Below are 27,230 nucleotides of genomic sequence, written 5' to 3'. Positions count from 1 at the left end.
ATTTTTATATTCATAAAACACACTTTTGTTTGGTTAAATATAGTATTTTTATGCATTAGGTTACGTTTGAGAGACATTACTGATCTGCCTCACTGTGATATGTTCTGAACAACTCAACATTGATGTCGATGCGAATATTAAATTGTTCATTTATATTTAGCCGATTTAGCTTTTTCCCTCAGCATGTAGTAAGGACCAATTTGAGCCAAACCGCACTGGTATCAAAGGAGACAAGTGAGGAGAATATTACAGGACATACGGTGGCAACTGAAGAAAATCAATTCCCGCGTTTTTCAAGCTCCAGAGCCTGGTGTGCGGTCCTCGAGCGTCAACAATTTACAGTACAGCGAGTTACAGGTGCGTGCTTTTACATGTTTATACACCTATGGACCTCAAGTTTACTGATTAAGACAACCTAGGAACGCCTTTGCATCAGAAAACCACCTTGCTGTTCACATCTGAGCAGCAGGTGCCTTGCTGGCAGACATCAGCAATGGCATTCTGCTGCTAATCACCAAATCGGACGTTTCACAAAGAAATCGACCTTCACTAAAAATGGTACATCGAGTTTCCAGCACGCTGCAGAATAAAGCAGTAATATTTAAGGGGAAAGTGGGAAAAATGTACTTTGCGGAGACATTAAGGAACGCGCTATGTATGCCTGCATGGCACGCTGTTTTAGCACATGTGCTCTGACAGATGTTTTGCATGCTACTTAATAGGAAGACTAATTGCAATACCAGATTTTATCATCCTCATACTCAATTAAAATCCCCAGTCCTTGGAAATCAGCAGTTTTGCAACTTCTTCGTAGTAAGGACTTAATCCAGCAGAGAATCACCTTCTATAAGACCTGCTGAAGCGAAGACTGTACTAATAAAATCAAAAACTACTTAGTTATACTCAGCTACTTGTCAAAGATGGCAAAATCTAGCTGCTAGGGTTTACAAAAATTATCCCTCAACTAAAAGCTGGATTTCAATAAAGGGAAGAATAACTTCCTCCCCCAGAGAAGATTTTGGAAGAAACGATTTATGACATAAAATGCTGTTCAGCATCACTGAGGGTAACTAATTCTGATAACTATCACTATGGAAGGGCCCTGGCAGCAAACACGACCAGGAAAAAATCACACAGAAAAAAAACTGTAGGAGTTGAACCCATTGCTGGACAAAACAGTCTTTAGTGGAACACAGACATGTTGGGTTCTTTTTTTGGAAAAGGAAGTTATTTGTCTCCAGCTGAGTGTTTTTCTTTGAATGTTTCACTCAGTACTAACTATTAGCATTTTGGTACTCCTCTGAACTTAATATCATATTGAGATGAAGGCAGTATAACTGGAACAAGTACCTTAGTAATTCCATGCTATGCCTTTTTGGGATGGTTTGTACAAAGTAAAGCTGGCAGGGCAAAGTTCAATTTATAAGCCTCAATGGAAAAGGCTAAAACTTTCTTTACATTAGATTTGATATACAGTTTTGAAGCTATGGAAGTTTTTAATGGGCAAATTTGAAAAGAATTGCATATTCAATACCAACACATAGGCAAATGGGATCTTTTTGTGAGCCTGATCTAAAGCCCTTTGAAAAAAATGGAAGGTTTCCCCACTGTTTTCAAAGAAGAACATAATAAGCTTTATCTCGTTTCCTTGAAAAATGGGGCTATTTCAAGAAAGAAGACCTTCTGCAAGGTTTTTTTATTGTTTATGCTTGGGGGTGATTGAACTGGAATAAGGGAGTCAGCCTGGCCCTGAATGTGTCGTGTTCAGACTGGCCAAACGAGAGAGGAAGGCAGAAGAAGGGGACTTCGCTTTTGCTCCTCTCCTCTTCAGCCACCCCCGTGGTTTAGCAGAAGACTTGGACGACTCCGGGCCGGAGGTTTGTTTGGCACCCATCATTTCCCACAGCTGAGTACATGCGTTGTGAAACGAGAGAAATGTTATGAATGACTGTGAAGAGCAAAACATAATGCTGGTTTTTTGGGGGGGGAGCTTTGATTTCCCCCCAAGAGCTGGTTTCCCACTTGCTGTGCTTCCCCGTGCTCTATTCCTCACATTTCTGGGTACAGGAATCCGTCCTTAAACAGGAACCGGATCGAGGGATGGTGTTCAAATCACTACAATGCATCGTTTTGGCATCCTTAATTATAAAAGAGCTTGTTGCAACTGCAGGAGCATACAAAATGATGGTTATAAATGGGCCTCATCATTATGCCAGCATCTGGGGTTGTCAGAAGTATGGCAGTAGATGTAACACTACGGCATGAACAGATCCTTGCAAAGATGTGCAAAGCTTTACAAAGATTTGCCTTGCAAAGATTTAAAAGCCTTGCAAAGACTTAAAAGCTTTACGTTGGCCAGTACCTGCAGTAAAAAAACGGCTGCCCTGAGTTTTCCCTCAGCCAACAGGAGCGCAAATCGGGAGCAGCACAACTGAAATCAAGGGCTCACGGTGGCACGTGGACCCAGCTGATACCAACAAGCCAAATTCTTATGGGAGATGTGTAAGGGGGAATGTGAAAAGCCACGCTCAGAAAAGGGGTTGAAGGTAAGATCTTCTCCATCACCATTCCCATTTTTCCCAAAAATGATCTGAGAAAGATCTCAAGATTAGAGTCCGTAAGATGCGTAACATGAACCTGAAAGATGCAGAGAGCCATCCTTGGGATTTTGGAAAGGCCAGCCTGTATTTAGACAAATAATTCAGGCTCTAATCGGAGGAGCCTCAAAAATGTATAGAGTATCGCCTGTTCTAGAGTCCTAATAAAAACAACTGACGTGAGGTTGCTTTTGTTAGGACATGGAACTGTAAAAAATAGGGTATCCACTTGCAGTATAAAAATATATTCCTAGCAAACAACTTGCTATGGATCAATATGATCCTCTAGGCAGGAGAGGACAACCGTTATGGTAGGGCATGGGAGGAAGGACACACTTATTATGGGGAAGGTGGATGTTATACGAGGTGCAATACATAAGCTGACAATAGCGTGTGGAAAGGAAAACCAAGCAAACAGAACAACCTAAAGTCTGTGCTTATTGCTTTCCATTCCCTGTGTCTCCGTATCTCTTTGCTAAACTGCACCTGTTTTGGTAGTGTTTTCATTAGGACTGGAAAATAAATTCTCATACAGAAAGTAGCATACCTCTGCTGCTGCCGTATCCGTTCAAACTGAGAAGTTTTCCTGCAAAATAACCTCCAGTTTTGATGTTTGGGAATATGGGTGTATGGGTGGAACTGCCGTACAGGGTGGGAGGTATCGCAATTGGTATTTCTTCCCATTCCCACTACTGTATTGTGGTATCACACCTATGACTAATTTATACCTGGTTGGTAAAGATTAAAGATCATAACTTTCCTCAATTAGCATGTAGAATTAATATATGCTATTTTCATCCAACTAAATACGCAGGTTTTTAGCAAGCAGTAGTTACTCATGCAAATCTCCTTTTTATTGAAAGGGGAATCTTGGCTGAGGAAAGCTCATAAAAGCCAACTCAAAGTCTCTGCAAATAAACTACGAACGGATGAAACAGTTCGTAAATTCATAACGTGCTAAAACTTCACCTTGTATTTAGCATTTGTAGAATAGCTGGTTCTCCATCGGACCGTGTAGAAGCGAACCTCCGTCGTCTTTTGGTTCTTCGGGACAGAGTTGTCTGCCCAGATGACCCTCACGGCGTCATGGGTCAGTGCAACAGCCTGCACACCTACTGGTGGGAGCATGGGGGTGGAGATATCTGGGACTGACGTAGGGAAATCATCAAGCAAAGGATAAAAATCAACTTCTAATGGATCGATGGGGTCTGGGTCCATACATCACCAAATGAGCATTCCAAAATAAATGGATACGTAAGTTAAACGGAAAAAAAAAACGAAACGGAACGAAACACGAACAAGCCACCAAGGGGCACACAGCACAATGGGTTAAATGCATGGCATTAATGAGGAGGAGGAACATGAGAAGAACAGAAAGAGAAGCATTAAAGCAAAATGAAAACGCAGCAGCAACATTTCAGTTACATTACTATAACAAAACCAGCGGTAACAGCAATTTTTCACCATTTGTTTAAGTACTTCCACGCACGCTGTGCTTCCTTCACATGAGATTAAGACAATGAGCAGCCTCTTTTCCCAATGATTTACATCTTCTTAAAAAATTGAATCATGTATATGATGCATTATTGGAAACACCTCCGAAGTAGAGTGTCGTCTACAAACCTGATTTATAGACACGACTTAATCTCATGTGCGTAGGAGTTACCTACGCTTTTCTTTCTTGGCTGCCTCTTTCAGGCTCTTTTGTTGTGTTAGGCTCTTGAAGGGAACGTAGTCTACAATTGGTTCAACGTTTGTTAGGCAAAACGGAACATCATAATTTCACTGCTGAAGCGAAGATCTTGGAGTTGTTGGTTTAATACTGCCAGCATAAAAATGTGTGCTTCCAGGTACGGACATGTGGACTATCTTCAAGTAGACTTCTTCTTCCCTGTATCTGCAATTGGCTGGCCTTTGAGGAGCAAGACAGGGAGCATCCTGGGCATAACCTGACAGTAAGGTATGGAGTATCAGAGGCAAATTCTGGTTGACTAAATTATAGAGACTGTTGCACATTTCGTTTCATTTCCAAAAGTTCAGACCTCGGTTTGGCTCTGATGATGCTCCTGCTCTTGGCTTCACCTGGCTCTCTTTCAGGAGGAAGGAAGAATTCCCCGCTTGCCTTACCCCACGGACCGATGCGTAAGGCGTTCATCTCAGAAATGAGACATGTGAGTATGAGTCTTCTTCGAAAGAGGTGCGTTTATCCACCCCAGCTGCTGTGTGCCACTGAGGACAGGCAGCAGCAGCTCAGCACCCTCATTCCTTGCGCTTATGGCATCGCTCTTCGATGCAAACAATAGTCACCACTGCAAAAACGGCAACAGCCCTTCCTTTTGGGGCTCCCAGGGGAGCTACAGACCATTGCTCCTCAGCCTAGACACGTCCGTCCTTGTCCAAGTGCCAGGTTTAAGCACCTGTGGACAACTTCAGGTCTATCTTTTTCAACTGTATGATTCATTATTTAACAGCCGTGATTTTTCTAACTATCATTTCAAACTGCAGTGGGTAAAATACAGCACACAAAAAAAGGCTGTATTTTTTTTTTCCCCCTAAAATAATGTGCTAATTAATTAATCAAAGTATAAATGACTCTTAGTATTTCCTCCCTGACAATTGCTACAGTTTGTCTGCTCCGTGTGCATTTCCAGCTCCTGACACGCTTTGATCACTTGTGTTTTATGATTTTGTAATTTATTATTCACAACTTTGGGATGCCACAGCCTTTGGAAGGAAAAACAGAGGAGACAAGGATGTTTAAAATGTATGATAAGCCATTAGTTCAACCTGCTTCTTTTGTAGCTTCTTTCATCAAAAGCTTCTTCATAAGAAGCAGGCACTGAAGGAAATGAAACAATCTGGTGTTGTGTAGTGATCCAAACCCCAAGCCCACGTTCCACGAGGGCAGGAACGGGCAGCTGAACCTTTTTTTTAATTATTTTTTTGCCCAGTCTCAGTGAATTGAGCTTCTCTAAGGTTGAAAGCGAACAGTTTCTTTTTCTGAAATGAAGTTTTCCAAAGGAAGTGCCTGTAAACTTTGTAAGGTGAGCAGTTTTTGTTCCTGTGTTGTGTTTTTTTCATACTAATGATGGAAGTTAATGTAACTGGCACCAAGTTCCTATTTTAGCAAATACCGCACTTCCTTTCTCCACTTTTTCCAATACTGAAAACTTAACGGCTGTTGTAGAGGAGATTATGAAAAGAGGCTGCCTTTAGCAAAATAAATGCTCACTCACTCAATCAAAATAATTTGTTTTTTGAAACATGTCATCACTGACCTGAGGAGGAGGGAAATGTCTGTAATCCACGGGTGGCTGAAAATAGGTCCCTAAATACTTCCCCCGGTTTCCCCCGAAGTTTCATTCGCTAGTATTTACGCACGGACATCTGTCATTTGGAAATTGCAATCTCTTGACAGAAAATAGTTTCTCGCTCTCTTCGGAGATTTGATTTGTGAATATTACACGTTACGTAACTTGGGCAGACCCCGAGGTATGTGCACGCATGCTAAGTGGACACGCAAACGCACGGGTCTCGGTTCTTGCTTGCACCCAGCTCCCATGCTTTCCTGCTTTGCTGGAAGCGAAACTTTTTTGAGATGCTCTTCCACAAGTCGCCCAGGCTCCCAGGGGTTGTTATCTGCCCGGCAGGAGGCTCAGTGATGAGAGAAGCACCGAGGTGCTCAAAGCTGATCATCGCATCAGATAACCCAAGCCTGCATTACCTTTTTTTCACCTGGATACTGTTGAATTTACAAGAGGTTATACACACGCATGGAATCAAACCCCACAGGCCAGATGGGTCATTTGTAAATGGAGTCAGACAAGGAACAAGCAAACTTAAAGTCTCTGTGGACCCCGAGGCAAACTCACTGGAAAGAAGATTTTACAAGACACATGTTGTTGGCATGCTCAGCAAGAATGACCTCTGTAGATTCCAGACAAGAAGCGAAATTAATAATTTTGAACCAGAAGTTCCCTGACACTTATTACATCAAATATCATTTTTTACGGTTACCCTTGATTGTATAATGAATCTCTCTTTTTTTTTTCCTCCTGACTTTCCAAGATTTCTTATGGGAATACTTCACAAAACTGCATGCTGGAAGCCGTTTTTCCTTGCAGAGCCACCGAGCAGCCATTTGGTTTCTTTCTTCCTCGCGGCACACCCACGCCAGCGTCAGTGACCGGGTTGCTCTCAGTGACACAGCTCCCCTTCCAGGCAGCTCTGAACACCGTGGGTGGGCCACGAGAAAAAAAAGGTCACCAAATGACGGTGTCAATCCAGAGGAAAAACACGTATTTTTTTTTTCTCGCTTCTGTTCTTTTAACCCCCTTTTTTTTTTTTCCTGTGCATAAAACCGACGAGGCAGTCCAGAAGTTGTACAAAACAGTTGTGCTCCTGTAACTTCGCTGTTGTCCCGACATCATAATTGTGAAGAGAGCTGCCTAAAAGCACTCTGCTCAGCTACTGCTGGGAAATTCCTTCTGTGAGCCTTGTCCTGTCCTGTAAATCAGCATCTTCATCTTTTCTAACTCCTTTACCTGCTTCTGCAAATGTGCATGACACGAATGTGTTTTTTTTTTGTTTTTTAACTAATTCATTTTCACTTAAACTACTTTAGGAAGGAAGGAAACGAAAATAATTCCTTCTGGGCTTAACTCAGCACAGCAACGCCTATCTCTACATTTCCAAAAGCTTTGGGAGTCATGCTTCTCCCAAGCCAAACCGTACCAAAGAGCAAGCACTTGTGAGCATCCCATTAAATATATAGGGCCAATTTCTGGGAAGGGTAAATAATTCATTCTGTCCGTGTCATTACAATAAAGAAGAAAACGAAGCTGATTTATTCTAGCAGGGACTTGGAGGTCACAGAGCTCTTTTTCCATTGCCTTGCCCCAAATCGTTTTGCCTATTGCGCCCGTTTGTGAGGCTGCTGTTTGGTGCTGCGGAGCAGATCGAGAGCCAGCGTTTCCCGACTCACCTGTCATCGACCTGGTGGTGGCACTTTCGTACAGAGGCACTCCTTCGCCGGCGTTGTTAAAGGCCTTCAAGGAAATCACGTAGTGGGAGCTCGGCTCTGCAGGAGAAAACAGATAAGGCAAAAGAAAATACACGCTGTTAAAGGCAGGGCTGGCAGGAAGAACGGACGAGCGCTTTCCTGAAAAAGAAGAAAAAAGACAACAAAGTTAAGCCAACATCTGTGCAAGAGAAAGACGGGACCCGCAGTGAGCATGACGGTCAGAAACAGCTCAGAAATTGCCATTTTACCACTTCTTATCTTACCGGGAACCCCCCACGCTATGCTGTGGACGGGAGGGATTTAACGCACGGATCAACTTTGGGGCGCGCTGTGAAATGAGCAGGTCAGGTCCACGTTGCTTCTTGCTACGATTTCCTAAGGAAAACAAGGCTATCCATTTTCCTGACTTTTTCCATGCAAATTGCTTCATCCCTCTTTTTATTTTTTTTTTTCCTAGAGAAATTAAATCTAGCTGTGCAAAAGACAATTACGGAAGATAGCGGCCTGAATATATCGGGCTTTCCAACACCTGTCAAACACGGCACCTGCCTTCACGAAGTCCTTTGCTGGAAAATAAGAAATGTTTGTTATGTGAGGAGGCATTTATTAATGTGACACTGCAAAAGCCCTGCTGCAGAATTACATATTTCATCTGCATTAACACCAAATGAGCTCAGCGTGATTAATATTATTACAGCGCACCTGAAATGAGTAAATAATCTTTAAGTGCTTATTGCATATTGTTACTAATGTCTTTCCCACCCACGTATTTTGTACTTAATTTAATGGCCAGCAGAAACAGTGACATACTTACTTAATATTCAGACGGCTTCTTTGCTTCTATCGCAAAAGAACTAAACTTTAAAAATTGCCAAACAAATGACGGGTGCATTAATAAATCCTTGCGCTAAGTATTGTATGGTTATTAATTCAGTTCGTATTCCCTGCAATGTCATTAGTCACGAGGAAATTATGTTGCATTCACGGAGATGGAGTATATATTTTCATGCGATTTCCACTACATATTAGCATACAACTTTTAATTTCTAAATTAAGTGGTGCAACTCTCTAGGTTCCACACGAAGATTTATTTATTGAGACATGCAGGGATTATTCAGCTGAGCGTTTAATAACGTCACATTCGGTTGTTTCTGCGTAAGAAAAAGCATTTCATATGCTCAGTCTAGACAGATACGGTCACTACCAGTCTTCCTTCTGTCCCTGACCCAACTGCTGTGCCTATGCAGGAGTTTTGAAAGCCGTCGGGCAGAGTTACGCAAGTGGTTAGTACGGACCATTCCCTGTTGTGTACTTTGGTAAATGTAGGGATGGATGCCAAAAGATGAAGCTTCAGGACTTGGAGATGTACCAAGTATTTGCTGACGGTTACTATAGCAAGACAAATTTTGCACCATAGTTTTTTTTTCTAACTACTTGGTTACCTTTGAAAATAAACGTGCCTCACCACGGTCCTATCCATTTTCTATTTTCATACCAATGGAAGGAAGCTATGAGCTCTCTGAACGTATAGAAGAGCACATATGACAACAGACAATGGAATTAATCTAATTTTTTTGCAGCTTTCTCCAAGTTAGGCACGTTAGGGCTGTCCCTATAGGGATGGAAGAGGCAGGCACCTCTGAAGGGCACCGCTAAGACAGGAATTTAAGTAAGATCAGATGAATCAGCCTCTACGGGTTGGTATACATCTCCACTGATTATGCTGAGAGCACAGACATCTGGACTTCATTTGGCTTAAATTTTAAATAATGAGACATTAGTCAGAAAAGCGTGTCACCTTGAACATCGATAGCTTAAATGTGAAAAATTACTCGTGAAACCTGATTCTAGAAATTACTGTCAAAACCCCCAAAACATGTAACTGTCACATTTAATCAAAATACGTTGTGAATTCCCGATAATGAAGAAGCAAAAGGAGTGACTAATAGCTAATTTGATGATGAAAAATGTACTCACGCAAATTGACAAACTGGGTGGAAAAATGTGATAAATTCGTGGAAAATTTTAAAACAAAGACCATATAGCACATCCTTCATTACAATTGCCTATACAGCACAATATATAGTCCATCAAATGTTATCAGCTGAACAGACTGACATTTGATATATGTTTATAACTAGGTTGGCTAAGGTTACATCTGCAAAAACGAGCTCAGATTGGGATGAGGATGCAATCTGCAGCTTTCTGTTAAAAACATGAAAAATTCAGGTGGCTAATTTGAGCTGCTGCTAACTGGAGCAATAAATAATTGCATGAGTCTCTTCTTAGATAAGAGGAAAAAAAGGCAATTTGCTGTGGCACAGGGTTTGAACACAGTATCAGAGTTTGTTGTTTAATCCGATACAACAAAAAAAAAGTGAAAAAGCATTAGTATTATCACACAGAAAGTTGCTTTTTGAACGGCATTATATATTTGTAATACTTAAGGGGTCATTCTGATGCTCTCCGGAAAAGTGCCCCCGACTGGAATGGGAGTTCAAACGAGGAAAGGTTTTTAGTATAAACCTACTAATAAGAGCAGCAGCTAATGGAACAGAAAGGCTGCTGGCACTCCTGGCAGCTACAGCGCTGAAGAAACGATGACAGAGAAGGGCTCTAGAGATGATAATTGCAAGAATCCCAGAGTAAATTCTGATTTTTTTTTTTTTCCAACTGATTCCTATTCATTGCAGTGAGGAATGCAACCAAGTAACAATGCTGCTACCATTTGTATTAGCTATTCTGGAGCAGGAGAAGGAGAGAATTATATGCTTTTTTTTTTTTCTAGCACATGAAATCTCTTCTTGCCTTTGAAGGAACAGAGCGAAGAATTCAGCTTTAATCAGAGCACCAGGAAAGAATCCATCATGTCAATGTTGGTGCGGAACATGCTCTGGAAATAAAGCTGTGTTGTGCAGTTCAACTTTAAAAAAAAGGTAAAAGAAGTCCAAACTAAGCATGAACAAAATCAATTTCTCCTGACGGATGCTGCTACTGAAAAGAAAATAATCAACGAATAGCAACTTGCTGAAGATACCACAGTTATTTTTTTCTTAAAGAACAGAAAATTGCGACATCTCTACATCCATTACACGGGGTCTTTTGACAAATGTTTTCACGTGGAATTTAATTTTCTCTTTAAACTATAAATATAAAGTAAACGTTTGATAACCAGACGTGAACTCTTCGCCAAGAAAACCCCTAGCCTTGAACTACGGTGTTGCGAAGAGGGCAGTGCGCTTGGCTGCTTTTCCAGATCGGCTCCTTTATCTCTCAAATAGAAATTCATTCTCGGTTCTGCTCTTTCCCCATTATAACAATTACCTGACACAAGGGACCGGCAGAGTGCTCTGCAGATTAGTACCCTGGGAGAGCTGAAGCTCAGGCAGAGTCTCCTGATCGTTGTGGAAACGTTGCTCATCCCATCACACCACCTAGAACTGCTGTCTTGCGCTTAACAACAGCTGAAGTTCTTCTAATTTAATGGAGCCAATAAAAGAACAATAAAGGTTAGTTAGATGCTCAATAATCTTCTCCCAACACCTTTGTCAGCGCCTTTCCTGATCCTTACAGAAAGGGAGGCACAAAGGGAAGTAGCAGTTCATTTAGATCTGGTCCCTTTTACTCCACTTGAGCATCAGGATGAGCTCATGAATACAGTGGAATAACATGCTTATGGTGCCAGAGCTTGCTTAGGAAGAAAACTGCCACCTTCTGCTTTTTAATTTTATTTTTTCATTTCCATTACTAAGCTGGTTTTAACTGTAGGCTACAGGAAGCTACCCTTGGGATGGCTGAGACAGTAGGAAGGGATCCATCACGAGAAACAGCTGTAGTCTCCCCATAGACAAAGTGGAAACAAAGATATCTTGTCAAAACAGATGGGGTCTGACAACACCCTGCAGTAAAGGGACAAGGCGGGAGTTGTACCAAGAGGAATTCCTGTAAGTTATTGGGAAAAAAAAATATATATATATATAAGGGTTGTCGAAAAGTGAGGCAGCGGTCCAAAGAGGTGGTCTAGACGAGGTTGAAAGCAGAGTAACTCCTGCAGGAATTGCTCTTCTGAAAGAGAAAAGGTCTTCGAGAGAATTATGCCTATGCCCTGCATGTCATGTCATTGCCACCCGCGCTGAGCAACCCTCTAAGGGGCAGTCATTCGAAATTATCTCAAGAAGCAACCGAAGATCAGCCTCATTTACTCCTGTCTGGGTTTGCAAAAACATTGCACTTGGTAATCAATAGTACCAGCATCAGTTCCAAGACCTGGTAACACTAGCTTATTGCCAGGAAAAGGTAATCTGTCGATAGGACAAATGTCAAATTGAAGTATAAACTCTGCACACCGGGGCTATTGGATTCCAAGAAACCAAGAGGGAAAAGTGCTGCCAACATCACCATCAAAGATAATGCTGTTTTTCTCTAACCTCAACCCAAAGGATATTTGGCCTCCTCTGTGCAGAAATTACCCTCAAGCAATGCACTGTACACCATCTCCCAAAAAAAGAGAGGTGCCTTGACTCTCATTTTACAAATATCCATGGGTTTCTAACATTAGATTAAATCCCATTAAAAGAAACAGTCAGGAAGATGTATTCCACTTCTTGGACAACATACAATTCCCCTTGAGAGCAACGCTTGGAAGCAGATTTTAGCACAAGCTAGGGAAATTACGTCCATCTTTTAAAAAAATAAATCTTTAAATCATATTAGCAGTCTTTAATGGTATTAGTAAATTTAAATATTCCGCTAGAATAGACTCTCATGGTGACTTTCTCCAAATGACTTTCTTCTATGTTGTCATCTAGAGCAAAACGCTTTTGTTTTATTCCTTCTAGGCACTCTGTACGACATCAACAGCCACACTTCAGTGGTGGATGAGGAGACACCTCTCCGATAGTACTTCGTGGACTGTGTCAGGTCATTTGGAAAGGAGTTACTATCAGAAAGGCTAAAACGGATAATAAAGAGCTCGTGTAACGCTTCTGATAAAACAAGAGCCCTACCAGTGAATTATCCCTTTTACAGCACAGCAGAATTGGCCTGGATTTTTGTCTTCTGGTAAACTGAGCAATCCACAAAAAATAGCGAAGAACTTTGTTCATTTAAGGCAAACTTACCAAATTCACTGTTAAATTCAAGTATGCATTTTCCATGGTGATACAGAATGGGCCTTATAACTTCTTTGTGAACAGAAAGCACGAACTATAAGTTTTTTAATTTGGCACTTTTTTTTTTTTTTTTCCATGCAGAAAGGTTTCATCCAATGCTAAAATAATGTCAGCTAAATAACATGGGTTTTAAGCATCAGGAGTGCTGATGTCTCCTGAAAATCAATCGCTTCTGTTTAGGATCTGAGTAGCAACACAGACTGCTGGTTGAGGCATCAAAATTGGAAACATCTGCACTAGCAAAATAACTGCCTGAGAGTTAAAGGCCTCCTTAGGAAATAAAAAAATAATGTCAAAACCAAAACAAAAGACCCATTTGTTCTGAAAGTGAATATAGAGTATATAATATAGAATAATATATATATAGTATATAATATAGACTATGGAGAACAGTGGAAACTTGGATTTGTACTTGCAGTATGTGACCAACTTCTTGGGAGAACTATGGACCACTCACCATTTTTTGTACCTTCAGTCCCCACGGTATTAACTTTTATTTTCCATTTCCTTTAGTCTTTTGCCTATGAGCTATATGAAGCAGAGGCTCGCAATATGTTTCTACATTAACTAGACAATTAAACCCTGATCTCATCTTTGAACTTGTGGGCACTTCAGTAGCACAAATAATAAAGACCTGTTCATACTGAGACGTGGTTAAATTATGAATTCAAGTCAAGCTGGAATTGTCCCCGAAGAGCACAGCTCTGCCCATCTGCTTCACAGAGATGAGGGACGAGGGACAGAGGGGGTCCTACACATCTCCATTTCAAACAATTCTCAGCAAATCAGTCCTCACAGCCAACATACACCTACCCCCAAGGCCAGGTACGGCTGTGGGAGCTCACCACACCACCGTGCCACGAGGACCTGGGGAGCACCGACCTCCAGAGCATCACACCAGGCTGCTGCAGCGCAGGGCGCCCCGCTATTTTGGGGGAGCCTGGGCATTTACAGATGCTCGGGCTCATTCGGGAAACATTTAACTTTGAAAACACTAGGGACGGTGTTTAACGGAGCAAGGAGAATTTATAATGAGAATCTGTGAAGTGCTTTTATTTGAATGCAGTTCAGGAGACGCGCCACAAATCCATATTTACAGTTGTTTTTAAGAAGTCACCTAGTCATACATTATGCCCGCTTCCTGATTTCGCTTGCGAGCTCTGTCCTGCGTGCATTACAACGAAGTGCGCAGGGCTTTTTCAAAGCAAAGGCTGTAATTTGAGCATGCTTAGAAATAGGTCTTGTCTCCTGTGGAGATGTGAACCTTTACAACCCCCACGGTGCGTTGCAAGCTCAGTGCATTCAGTGTCGGTGCTGATGCTAAACAACAAAAAAATCCCTATGCGTATCCCAGACATTTGTTATTGACGTTACAAATGCAGTCAAACTCGGGGAAAGTGAAGTAGTGTAGCAGAAAATGAAGTGTAAGACATATGGAGAAATGAATAAAAAATGAACGGCCGTGACTCCAGATGCCTTCTGACACCAGAGGAAATGCCACTAATGCACCAGTCGGGTTAACCAGAGGGTGGGCAAGATTTCTTCAGGCACCCATACACAAAAAAATAACAATGAAAGTTGCACTGGGAGGAGAGGTTTGCTTCCCTTGCAAAAATAAGTCTTTAGTCCAAGCAAATGTGGATCTACGAATCTGGGTCACTTGGCAGTTTTCTTCTCCTTGGCATCCCCTGATGATACCAGTAACGCTCGAGAAGACGAGGTGCAGTGTCGTAGCTGTCCTTGTGCATGAAAACTGAGATTGTAATGAAGATTTTGGTTTTTTATTTTCTTTTCTATTGATAAATGAATATAAACAAGAAATATTCTTGGCTATTTGTATCATTTCTATCCCAATTTGTTGGGATGAGTTGTTCTTAGGCGTTGCGTTCTTTACCAACCATAAGTAGAAATATACAGCTTACACCAGCATTATTATATATAGTATATTCCGTTCCATCTACTGTTAATGGATCCTAAACATTTTGTGAGGAAAGCCAGTTTAGCTATTTATTACAACTGGAGAATGATGGCATAAATAAACCAAAATACCTTGAGGAAAGTCACCAAGAGCGAAACAGAAGAGCGGATTCCTACACGGAGTTATATGGCTGCAATCCACTTGCGCCCAGAGGATTAACTTGAGGATGCTCTTAAAATCTATACAATTTCTGATTTGGGGGAGTTATGCCAGATCTGCGTGTAATGTAAATAGAGCACGGATCTCAAAGCGACCCTTTTGCTTGCCAGTAATTTCTCCGTACTCCGCAAGCAAAACAAAGTCAGGGAGGAACGAGAGAAAATTGATGCATGAAGTATTTGGGTAGATGGCAGGATTCCTTAAACGACAGTCAGTTTTGAAAGGCAAGAAAGAAAATGAACAGTCCCCGGAGTCTCAAAGTGCCTTTCCTTGTTAGCGTTGTGTTTTAATGCGGGCTATGAGAGAAACAGTGAGATGCACAAAATTTAACAGATTTTTGTTTGATTTTCGCCACTCCATTTTGTATTAAAAAATGCGAAGGGAAGAAAACAACCACAAAGTACATTAAAAAGCTTTTTTGTTCCCTTTCATGTCTTTGTTACAATCCGCAACTGTCATCTGCAAAGATTAAAGAAAATGAAGAACCTTCTTTCGTTCCCTTTCCAATAAACCCAAATGCTTTTTTGTTGTCTTGTCTATGCATGAGGGTCAAATTTAATCTGATCTGCGCTTAAAATGAAGGTGGATTTGATGGAATCCTCAGTATCCCTACCGATACGTTTGTTAAAATAGAAATTTAGATCTAAGAGCTTTATTTTCATTTCTTGTAATTTGTAATTGTTGGGTTGCGGGGTTTGTTTTTTTGTAGTTTAGATGAATGTGGCAGACCGAAGGGATTGTGACAGTTTTACTCTCGGCACCCGATGTGACCTAGGCAGGGGCAGCTTGGAGGACAGGGGCACATCAGCGTGTCCCACCCTTGTCCATTCGTGCTGCCACCATCACGGGACGTGGGGTGACGGGGACATCCCATCATCGTGGAGCTGCTGAGAGCCAGTGTGCCGGCACAGGCTGGGAAACGACGCCTATGAGAGATAGGAAAGCGCACTATAAAACGACTTCTCTGCGTGAGTTTTTAATAAGTTCGTATTATTTATACCGTAGCTCCAATTCTCCAAACTACTAATTAAGCAGAAATTGCTCCCATCCATTAAATTTGCTCTTCGGAGCTTAAAAATTTCAGATGTGCGTAGCTCCGGGCTTTATGGGAGGAGAGGGAGGAACTTTTAAAAGTCTTTGCTAGACGTGCTGTACATTCTGCACTTTGCTTTCATTGCTGGGCCGGGAGGATCAAAGGTTCAAGTTAAAAAGAGCCCTGAAAATAATACTTCAAGACGTGCGCGCTCCAGCTTCCCAATCAAACTCTTTCAAGAGGGTGCATATGAATTCCTGCATGCTCGGGGAGATCAATGGAGCTTTTTCATAGGTCACAGAAAGGCAGCTGTGCTTAAAAACTCTTTATAAAATGATTCTCACGTACAGAAAGGGGGAGGACGGGATGTGCTCTAAGGTAGAAAGTCCACGTTTCTGGAAAACTTGTGAATTTGGTACTCCTTTCTCGTCATATTTAAAGTTATTGGAATAGCTGTAAAACAGTCATTTTATACACTTGTTCTTGGAAAGGCTTAGGGCATTTTACAGATGGACTAATGTTATGGATGCCATATGGATACCCTACTGTTAGTAGTAGGATGCTACTACCTAGAGGATAACTCTACTGTTTCCATCCAAAGGTTTTTCAAAGCATTTTTGCTCTTGGGACATCACGACAATGGCAGCACCAGTGCAAGGATGCCAAGGAGAGCCTACTTGTATTCATTATCGCAGTCATTTATTAAAATATTCCACAGTGAGTTATCAAAATATCCTAGGATGATATAATAATGTTGTTAGCCTGTTGCAATACGCCATTCTAAAGTTACTGTGCTTTATTTTTTCAATATATTAATTAAAAACACAGCTTTACGACCTACTAAAAGGTTTATGTAAATTATTACAGCTGGTGTTTTGTTTCAGATACTCTGGGTTTTATGTTTGCAGCATCGGTAAATGGAAATCTCCTTGGCATGCTTCTTCCCTTTTCATTTAAGCATTTATTTCATGAGCAAGCTTTAATACAAAGCTCCATGGAGATGAGCCCTGCCAGTTCATTGCTACGTGTACCGTCTTCTGAGTTGGATCAGCACAGAAATCGTTACTTCTTACGTGTCAAAGATCAGAATTGGCACCCGTGAATTCTCCAATATTGTTAAAGCAACCATTAATCAGCCTTTCCATTTATAATCACAAGCAACAAATAATAAGAAAAAGCAATAAATAAATGAATGAAGTGGTTCTCTAGAAATGCATCTCCTCGTTAGAATTATTCATTTGAAAGTCAGTCGGGCACTGTTTTTTCTGTCGCAGAAAAGGTTGAACGAGAGCAGGGGACGCTTGCTCCTGAAATTTATGAGACCGACATCAAGTTATCTTTCATATGCTGCAGAAAGAAAACACAACAGATCCTTCACCGACAAAGCTGAAGTCTCTGTATATTCTTGGATTCTTCTGTGCCCGCAGCGAGTGTGTCTCCCAGGCAATATGACCACTCAGTCATGAGAAAATCACCCTATTTAATTCATTCCAGAGAGAAAGTGTAACCTCTATATACTTGTATTCAAGATGATCATCAGACAGAATAAAGTTCTCAATCACTATTATGAAAGGCTGAGTACTTTTCTTCATGTTTTTCAAGTGATTTATTCAGCAGCTCGAGTGCGCTACTCAGACAACTGCTCTAACAGCCCGGGTACAGGCTGAGCCGGTTCTTAGAAAAGTTTTGCCTGGTGGAAGTAATCAATTAAGTACCCCAAATACGATGCAAAGCAGCCACATGAAGTGTGCCTATCAGTATGATTATCAAGAGGGAAGGTATTAAGAAGCAGGCCACTCCGTAAGCGAGTAGGTCTCCACCCTTCCCTAACGAGGGATCTACTTAAGAAGGTCTCCCGTTGCATCCAAGCCCTGTGCTTTCAAGCAGAGTTTTCAAATTAATATTAAAATTTAGGATTACGGAGGTGCAGTGAAGTATCTAATAGGATTTCTAAAGAAACTGCTATCTGTCTTCCATCCAAAAGCTGTAAGTACTAGGTGCAACTAGTACGAGGCGTTCCTAGTCAATCATTAGCAGCAGATTGAAGGTGCAAATATATTCGGCATTTCCTAATTAGCTCTAGGATGACGTATTCTGACGCATAACCACGCACACCATGGCCAAGTTACGGGCGTCTGCAGCTGTCAACAGGGAGAAGAAAGAATGAGAAGATGGAGCTCTTGGATGGACTGAACTATCCCTGGTGTCGTCTTTTCGTGCTTGATGGACTAGAGAAGCAATGTGGGCTGATGTAGCTCACCTGAAGCGGAATAAAATAAATACTCAGCTTGGAGTGCAGGCCAGAGAGTTTGCCATTAGTCCTCTTTGATCACAAAGGTTTCAGGAGTGAACGTGGACATCCCGTGGCCACAAGGAAAGCTACCAGCCGACCGCAGAGAAGATGATCGGTCCTTGGCTTAAAGCACGGGCTACGTTTTGTTTCTGATTCTGCCCCAACCTCGCTGTATCATACTAGGAAGTAATTTTGGATTGGAACTAACCATAGAATTTAGCATAACAATACAAACTATAACAGATTACTGTATTTCCAGAACTTTCTAACAATTGTACTAATAAAAGCAGGTGGCCAACAATGGCCCACGGCTGCACAAACAAGTTAGGGAAGGGGGAACAAAACCCGTACAAATATCAGCATTATATATTGAACACGCAGGGATTGCTACAGCAACCGTATCGCAAATCTAGGGCAGGAAGAGCCAGACAAAGAGGGATCACTAAGGCAGGAATTTCCAGGGCAACCACACTGCAAATGCTGGAAGGGGAATAGGGCCAGCGAGCCAGTGCCACGGGGGCTGTCAACTTCAGCTTTCAACACCCGTGTACATCCCACTTGTCTATCTCTCAACTGTAAGATCTTTGGGAAGATACCCAGGTGGTGCTTTTGTGCAGTGCTGAACACTGAGAAAACCAAACAAAACCACACACAAAGACTGTTGCCAGGAAAAAGAGCGGGGATACATGTACGAGCCCATATCATGGCGCGAGGTATTTTGCATCCCTGTTCAAGACAGCACTGAACGAGTTTTAACCAGGGAGTTCTTCAGCATCATTTCTCTCAGGTCTACGGGAGAAGCTTGTGGAAGAAAATTAATGCCTGACACAGACCTGGAGAATTTGGTTTATGCATGGGTGTGTGAAAACGGTGACTGCAAATGAGAGTCGGCCAGGCTTTCTGAAAGGGAGCTGATGGCAGACAAATCTGATTGCTCCTTAATGCGAGTACCTGCCAGTCTAACATATGAATGATACATAGGTCTGCAGAGTGTTTCAAAACTGCATACAGAAGAAAAATAAAAAGCACCGCAGTGAACTTTGGGAAGATGAAAAACCCCAAATTTTCATCTATGTACATCATTTGGCTGAAGTGGAGCATCGTCTCCCCCATCTCTGTCTAACAAGACCAAGGAGAGCCAAGAGGAAGCAAACACTAAAAGCCACGAGGATCAAAAGGGACAAAGTCTTCAGCGGGGAGAGAAAAACACAATGAAGTTCATCATTTATTTAGGTATCTAACTTTGTTGTTGCTTTTGCATATCACTTTTAAGATAATGCCTACCTCTCCTGCATAGGTGTCACAGTCGTAACTGGTGAGAGGAGCCAACAAAACCTCTAGGGAGTATTTTTCCTCCCCACCTGCCAGCAGAACATCTTAATTCATAACCTTATTGAAAACAGTGTTTTTATTAGGAAAATAATTCCGTCTCATCATTTCATGTAATTTTTTTGTAATGGTTTCTAATAAAGCCGGTGAATAATGCAGGAAGTGTTGGCAACTGTTCTGATTTTTTAAAAGCTTTCTCTGGGCCCTTGGTCACATCCCTCTGGGGTTCATTTTCTGTGGATATTTAAATGATGGAATTTAATTACTGCCATTATTCATGGAAATTGATTTTCAAAGTTGTACATATGAATGCTCAGAGAAGTTGAATTTAAAATTTGCACGTCGGGATTTGTGACCAAAGTGCTCGCGTCTGTAGCCAGTTAGGGACCAGATGCCTGTGACTTGTCTGGACAATGGCAATCAAGTTCCGCTGCTCACATGCTGAGTATTTAAATCAAACCAAAAAAATGTACAGTGAAAAGATACTTGCCACTTGAAAAACTTTTGTAAAACTTCAGACTGCTGAAGGATTTTTGGCAAAAATGAAACAAAAAAAAGCAAAACCAACAGCAACAAAAAAAAACCCACCTTGATTTCAGTAACCAGATTATTTATAACTAAATGTTTGTTACACTCAACACAGCTCCTTGACACTTGCTAGATCTTTGAGGGCTACTTCTCTAAGTGTATTACTGAGATATCCTCCTTGATATGCTGGGCTTTCTATGTACTTCTGCCTGCCAGAACAGCCAAGAATATTGGAAAACTTTTAATCCACAGAAACAGTTCTAATAGGTGAAATATACCACCAGCTTTCCACAACGCCAAGTATTGTTAGCCTAGTAGAAGGCTTTTGCATCTGCAAGTGCTTCTTAGCATACCTTCCACTTGATGGCAGCGGCTATCAGAGGTCTAAGAAGCAAACAAATGCACAAATATATTTATATAAAGACCACCAAACACCGAAGCTTCATAAAACCCACGGCATTTCTCCAGCTGTTAATCAAGATACTTTCAGGGAGAGCTGACCGTCAGGAGCTCCAGACTGTAGGCATCTCCTCAGCCTTTGCCAAAGCACGTTGGTCTGGGTAGTTCTCTCCATATCATTTTCTTTTCTGTAGATGAGTATTTGGGACAGTTTATGGCTCTTTGCAAATACGTTAACCATAAAACACACCACTGAACATAGAGGACGTGTTTGATGGGGTAACAATTAAACGTTTTATTCCAGTGTATTTCCCAAGTTTCCCCAAGGAAACAGCAAAAGCATTGGATGATGCAGCTTCATGATGCTATAAAGTACAAATAGCAAAGAGAAGTGACCCCAGGTATCAAAGAGTTTTGTCCTTATAGAATTAAGATAAAAAGTATAGCTGTGCCCCCCTAATTCACCGAGTTAATTAATCTTCCAGTAATACCTGATCATCCCCAGATTACGGAGCAGAAAACTTACACCACTTCTACCTGAAATAAAAATGCTGAAGAAGTAATGACAAGAGAACGATTAAACTTTCAGCCTTCCTTTAAACTTCGAACTGTTTTCCCAGCGCTAGGAGAATGGTCCAACACCACTGGAAGGATCCAGGTCCCTGTGCATCACGCTCAGAGTTCAGATGAACTGTCACAGAGGCTGTGCCATGAATAATGAACAAGCATCTCTCCTGACACCGTTTTGACAGACACAAAATCGGAGTTTTCTGATTGCCATTCAATTCAAACACGGGGGACCAGCCTGGGGAAAACCATCTTTAGATCCAGCTCTCTGCACGAGTGGGAGTCAGTATTAGGAGCACAAGACACGACCTACTGAATAAAGTCAGCATTTGATCAAAGAAATTTGGTATGTTTGAGAGTGTCCAGCGTTTTAAAGGTGAAACCAATTCTGAACTGCAAAGCATGAGCAGCCTAAGAAAACAACATACGGAGGAAGCGCCAGTGGCAGCCTGAAAATAAACTTACCAACTAGCATAATCTCAGAGGGAGCTCTTTTTCTGCTACTACGAACGAAAACGACTACTTACCCAAATTTTCAATGGAATAGTAACGCTGTTTATTGTCCACCCGCACGGTCTCCGCGTATGGGCTGCCCACGCCGTAGCCGATGATGTACCCGCGGACGACAATGTTCGGGTTGAGCGGCGGAGTCCAGCTCATGACGATGCTCGTGGTCAAGGGTCGGACATGGAGAGAGCTTGGCTGGTCAGGAACCTGAGATTCTGGGATTCAAACAAAAAGAAACAAATTAATATTCTAATTAGATTTTACTATTCACGAGGTTTGAGTTTAAAATGTTAAAATATTAATTAAAATTTTTAATTTAAATTAAAATAACACACACACACACAAAACGACCAGATGCCCCGGTTACATGCAGAGCTTACATGCAATTTCATTTCTGAGCTACATCCCTCCCTTCCAAGAGCCCATTTTTAAGAGCATCTCCTAACGCTTTCCACCTTTAGTATAAATGTACAAGAGAGATTTGAAACTACGCAGGATAACGAAAGATGACCTGCACAAGAATTTCCTATAGGATAACTTTTATCTTCCCTGGTCTATTTGCAGGAGCCTGACAGCTCATTGCACGAGTTCTCCTGCGCTCACTCGTCAGCTATAATATTTAACAAAAAGGTTGACTTTGTTAGGGACGTGCTAGTACATTCTGGCAATAATCTGTCTCTGCCACGAAAACAAGCAGTGAATTTGAACTCTTGGACATGCCTCTCTTACTTTGAAGCCGCTTTAAACAACACATCGACATTTCCGACATGAAGTAATAGACTGAGATGTTTTATTTGCAGGTATTCTCGGGTAAAATTCATTACTTTAAGCAGCAATTAATCACTTGGAGCCTATTTGGCAGCCTTTGCCTTCTCTGAGCCCAACTTTACTTTAAAGGTTAGGTAAATGCCTTTTGTTTGAGTTTACTCACAGCTACCACATCACAAGTCTCCTCAGAGGAGCTGCACAGTAGCTTGTCTTTTTGAGAGCAGAAAGAGACAAGTTACTATTTTTTCCCCAATAAAAAGGCTTGCAATATAATAGCTAAAAGCTCGTAGGCAACAAGGCCGGGGTGAGGCAACAGCAGTAAGGCGAAACGATGTAAACTCCAACAAAAGACACTCCCCGGTTGTGAAGCATTCCCACTGTAAACCTTGGAAAAGGCAATAAAAAGGAAGAATTAACACTTTTCAATAACCAGCGCCATATACGCGTCCTTGGTGCTTTATGTGCCTTCAGATGAATGCTGATGAAGGCATTAGAGGAGTCTGAAAACCTGTTGCACCCTCAGGAAGTCTGCTTAGTACGTTACCGGTCTGAAACACCCAGCCACTTTAGAAGGCCTTTGCATTCAACTTCATAAAATTGCAAGCATGGATCTCGGTTAAACGTTGACGAGAGGGTCACTGCAACGTAGCTACTCACAAGAAGAAGAAACAGACTGTGCCCAGAGTGTCACTGTGAGTCGGGTAGAGATGCCATTTACCCCCCAATCCGTCCTCAAACTTTGTTTCAGTGCAGAACCAAAAGTTACTGAACAGAGCAGGTTGCAAAGCAAGCGACGGAAGCGAGCCCCGAGGATAAAAATAATAATTTAAGGCCTTGAAACGGAAAGTTAAGATAAAGTAGCAATACTGCAATTCCTTGAGCATCCTAAAAGCGGCAATTCCCAGGCAACAAAGGACATCAAATTATTCAAAGGACCTGCAAATGATATTTTTTGCATCTGACACATTGCAGAGATTTTAACCCCGGTACAGACACCACCACCTAACCATTGGGTTAAAACTACATCGTTCATACATTCCATGTCATTTGTTTCAAGCAATTCAAATGCGCGATTCGTGCATTTCAGAGCAAAATCACGACTTCTGGTTTCAAAGAGCAAAAGACAACGTAACTTCTCATACCCTTCTTGGGAAGTAAGCCTCTGAAATGAAGCTGGAGTGAACATTTTGGAACTATTTTTCAAATACTAAAGCGTCATAAACACAGAGCTACTTTTGGAAAATGCATTCTTTTGCTTAATTTCTCTGCATAAATCAGTTTTAATTACACCCTAATTAAATTTATTTTAAACTTTTTCTGGAAAAGAGGCTTTTTTCTTATTCTGAACCAGTTCCAAATTTTAGAACATCCCCGAGTTGATTCAGAATTAACTTTTTTTCCCCCTCAAACTATATATTTTTTGCTTCTCTTTACAGAGAAACGTATTTGCCACAGTCAGGCTTCAGGCTGGACATGACATGCAGGAAGCATCTTAATCCATCAATCTGTCAGGAACTGGACCACCCAGCCTTTGCTGATTCAGTGTACCAGCACTCGGATACCCAGGACTAAAGCTCCTGGAGAAACACACATTTCATATTCCTGCTTTCTTTTTCAGGACATTTCCTTGCGGTTCTAGGTCAACACATTTCCTTCTGGTTCTTCTGGGCTTCGAGAAATACTTCTGAGAAGTGTCCTTGTCGTCCCGTTCTCCTCCTTGAAGTGCCGAATCAGCTCTTCACCCTAAATCCCAAATGAGCTAAATTTCCCAAAAGAAATTTATCGACGGCACCAGGAATTTATCATCTCTCACGTGAGGAAACCTCTGGGCTCGTGGAAGCAAGCGCTGCGCTCAGACGTCAGCCAGCCCACAACCCAGCATCCGACGGGAGGATTCCTCGTCAGCTCTGCCTACGAAATCAGATTTTCTTTTTTTTTTTTTTCCCTTCAGTCTCTTCCCTTACACGCAGTTAGGTTCTCGGGAAACGGGAGCCGAAGTGCCGTGTCGCTGCCTGATGTGACATCTCCTCCTGGGACGCCGCGTCTTCTCACGCGTGCCTCCGAATCCTTCGCTGCGTTTCTACGCGATGGCTCGAGCACCCACGCCTGGCATCCAGGGAATTCTTAATGTACTTAAAGGTCCCTAATTTCGCTGTCAAGTTTGAAAAATGCTTTACTTCTGGGTCACTTTAGCAATTTTCTCAGACTTTCATGGATGTATATTTTACCAAGTCAGGGTAGTTTTCACTCGTCCCATTTCGTTCGGATATTTCCCCAATCGCTTTTCAGTATGAATTGCAGCGTGATAGCAGTCTGGCTTGTCATGCTCTTAAAGCACTAATTTAGAGCTGAAGCTAAACTATATCGCTATCTAATATGTGTAACAGCTTCCATCTGTTCGGTGCAGTAATCAGAAACCAAGCATCATAAACCCATTTTCCTGGAGGATACCTTCACAAAGTTGATCAGAGATTCTCTTGCATCCTTGCTCCAGCTATTTAAACCAGACCCTTTGGGGAAAGCATTGCTTTCAGTTTCTATTTTTTTTTCCTTTTCTGTTTAAAGCACGAAATGTGAGGCTGAAAATAAATATTTAAGACCTTCCCAGCTGTCAGTAAAGGCACGCGAGCTTTCTAGGGAACCTTGAAGAAGCAGCTATGTTTGGATTTCTAATCACTTGAACAAAACACACTAATTAAAACGAATATCCATCGGGAGCTGGCGCCGTTCTCTGGGATACTGCTCGTCTTCGTGCTGCTGACGCCAAGCAGGCTTCCAGTGAAAGCAGGAGAAGCTGCAGGAGCCATAGCAGCTGGGAGGGACTTGCAGATAGCAAGCTGGGCTCCAGCACTCCCCCTCTTAGCTGCCACTTGCAGGACTCCGCGTAACTACTGCAAAAAGCAGGTTTATCCCCAGGGTTTAGCAGGCTGCATTCCCAGCATCAGGCTGCTGCAGCTTCCCGATGGTAATTCATTGCTGCTGCGAATGCAAATGCATGTAAATACAACAAACAGAATGGCTCTGCTTTAATTTATTCACGTGTGCCTGCATGCTTCCGCATATTTGGGCACAAAACCATCACAGGAACGTGATCTATACAAAACCCAAATTGAAAGGAACGCGCTCAAACGTGTTACTTCCTTTTTTTGCATCCTGCGGTGTGCTCAGAATTTATCTGTCGCTCGGTCCAGCGCCGAGTCAGCTGTTTGCACTTTAACAACATCATTTCTCCAGCCGAATCATGGTTAGAAAGATATCATCACGCACCACGGCAGGTTGCGATCCGCTGGCACAGTTACAACCCGCCTAGAGGTATCCTTCAAAACGCTGACGAGAAACCACCTGTACGGGCACTCCTGTTTTGCGCTGCAGCCGCTCCTGGTCTGCTGTCAAGTTGCATTTGGACACGGGGAAAGGCCACGAAGCAGAAATCCTGCAAGTTGGTTGGTTTTGAGATCATAAGGAAATCCATCCAGTCAAAAGAAAGCCAATATCAAGCGCAACGGTGCATTTAAACTAATTATTTATTTATTCTTTCATCCTGTTTGCCTTTGATCCTTTTTAGGCGATTCATTTTGTTTTAAAAATCATAGCAATTTTCACCAGTTTCATTTTCTATTCATCTCCGCTCTGCTGCATCTCTGCTTCTTATGGATTGTAGTTTTGCCATGATTTCCATCTGTCAGCTTCTTTGTTCCATTTTATTTTGCACTTTGCTTGATTTTTCAGGTAAGACTTTTTCATTACTCTCCTTTTATTCCTCCACTTCTTCAAATATCCCAGCCATTTTTATCTACCCCTTTCATTTCTGTGTTTTCCTTCCCTTTTGTGTCAGCATCTGCGCTGATTTACAAAGCCTGGGGTTTTCAGGTATCTGCATCTCATCATCTTTCACTAATTATTCAGCTTCACTGCCAACCTGCGTTTCTAAAATCTGCAGATAAAGGCTAAGAAAGAGTATTTGACATATCTCAATATTTGCTTGGAGAATTATTAGGATTGCTGGCATCATTTTCGTTGTTCCTTTGGTTGATTACATTTATCGTTTATGAAGTTCCAGATCCATTTCACAGCGTTACTGCAAACGGCCACGGTGCTCGGGAGCTACATTCTGGCACAGAATCACGATCCCGAAGGCTGCTGACTCCTTGGTCGTGGCGGTAACAGGGAAACACAGCACAAGACATGAGCGATCCAAGAGCAGAAGAAAACATTTATCTGTGGATGTTTCCAGGTGAGACCCTGGAATGTCACCCCAACCTTGTGCTAGAAGACGAGGACAGTGAAAGCCCTCAGCTGGAAAGCTTTTGGAGACAACAGCTTTTAAGAGAGATGCATTTACCATCAAGATCATTCTCTGGCGTTTCTGCCGTGTACCAGTCCGAGGGCGGCCCGGTCCCGTTCACTGTCATGGCAGCCACCTGGAAACTGTACTGGCTTCCTTTCTCCAGTCCTGGCAAACAAACAAACAAAACAAGTGAAATCGTACAGAAAGAAGAGGAAAACCAAACAATTTGCGACTTTACCCAACGCAGCCCCCGGCGACCGCCCTTGTGTCTCCCAGCCCGGTTGGGGATGGTGCTGCAAGGCACTGGGGGGGAACAAGGGATTTTGACCAAAAGGAGAGGTTTCAGAAAATGAATGAGAGCCGCACTGGCCCGTGACTAGGCTGGGCTCTAATTCCCATCCATTGAGCTCATGGATATAAAATGAACGAAGTCCAACTAGTGGGAAACTGAAGAATTGTTTCACATAGCTTAGCCACTAATTGCACATTGCACAAAAACAGCTCTCCCTGCTTTTCAAATGCAGGAAGCTCCAGGTAACTCTCTCCTTACGCATAAAATATGCAGGCTAGGAACTAGGTTAGCAACTGAA

The 27,230-nt window shown here is 42.1% G+C and overlaps 1 protein-coding gene across 13 annotated transcripts in view; it reads right to left on the bottom strand.

The window, feature by feature from the left end:
• Positions 1-27,230, bottom strand: part of DCC (DCC netrin 1 receptor) — a 425,812-nt gene that overhangs the window by 56,926 nt on the left and 341,656 nt on the right. For 10 of the 13 annotated variants that reach the window (XM_066988962.1, XM_048079751.2, XM_066988960.1 and 7 more), the window contains 4 exons: positions 26,695-26,805; positions 21,605-21,799; positions 7,582-7,677; positions 3,567-3,805 (listed from right to left, as the gene is read on the bottom strand). In XM_066988962.1, the coding sequence (XP_066845063.1) occupies positions 3,567-3,805; positions 7,582-7,677; positions 21,605-21,799; positions 26,695-26,805 (641 nt within the window). The remainder of the gene's footprint in view (positions 1-3,566; positions 3,806-7,581; positions 7,678-21,604; positions 21,800-26,694; positions 26,806-27,230) is intronic. The other 3 variants (XM_066988958.1, XM_066988957.1, XM_066988959.1) reach the window with 3 other exon arrangements.

Source organism: Anser cygnoides, chromosome Z (genome assembly GCF_040182565.1).
Source record: "Anser cygnoides isolate HZ-2024a breed goose chromosome Z, Taihu_goose_T2T_genome, whole genome shotgun sequence".
NCBI lineage: Eukaryota > Metazoa > Chordata > Aves > Anseriformes > Anatidae > Anser > Anser cygnoides.
The sequence above is the reverse complement of the archived record's forward strand: the minus strand, read 5'-3'. Positions and strand labels throughout refer to the sequence as shown.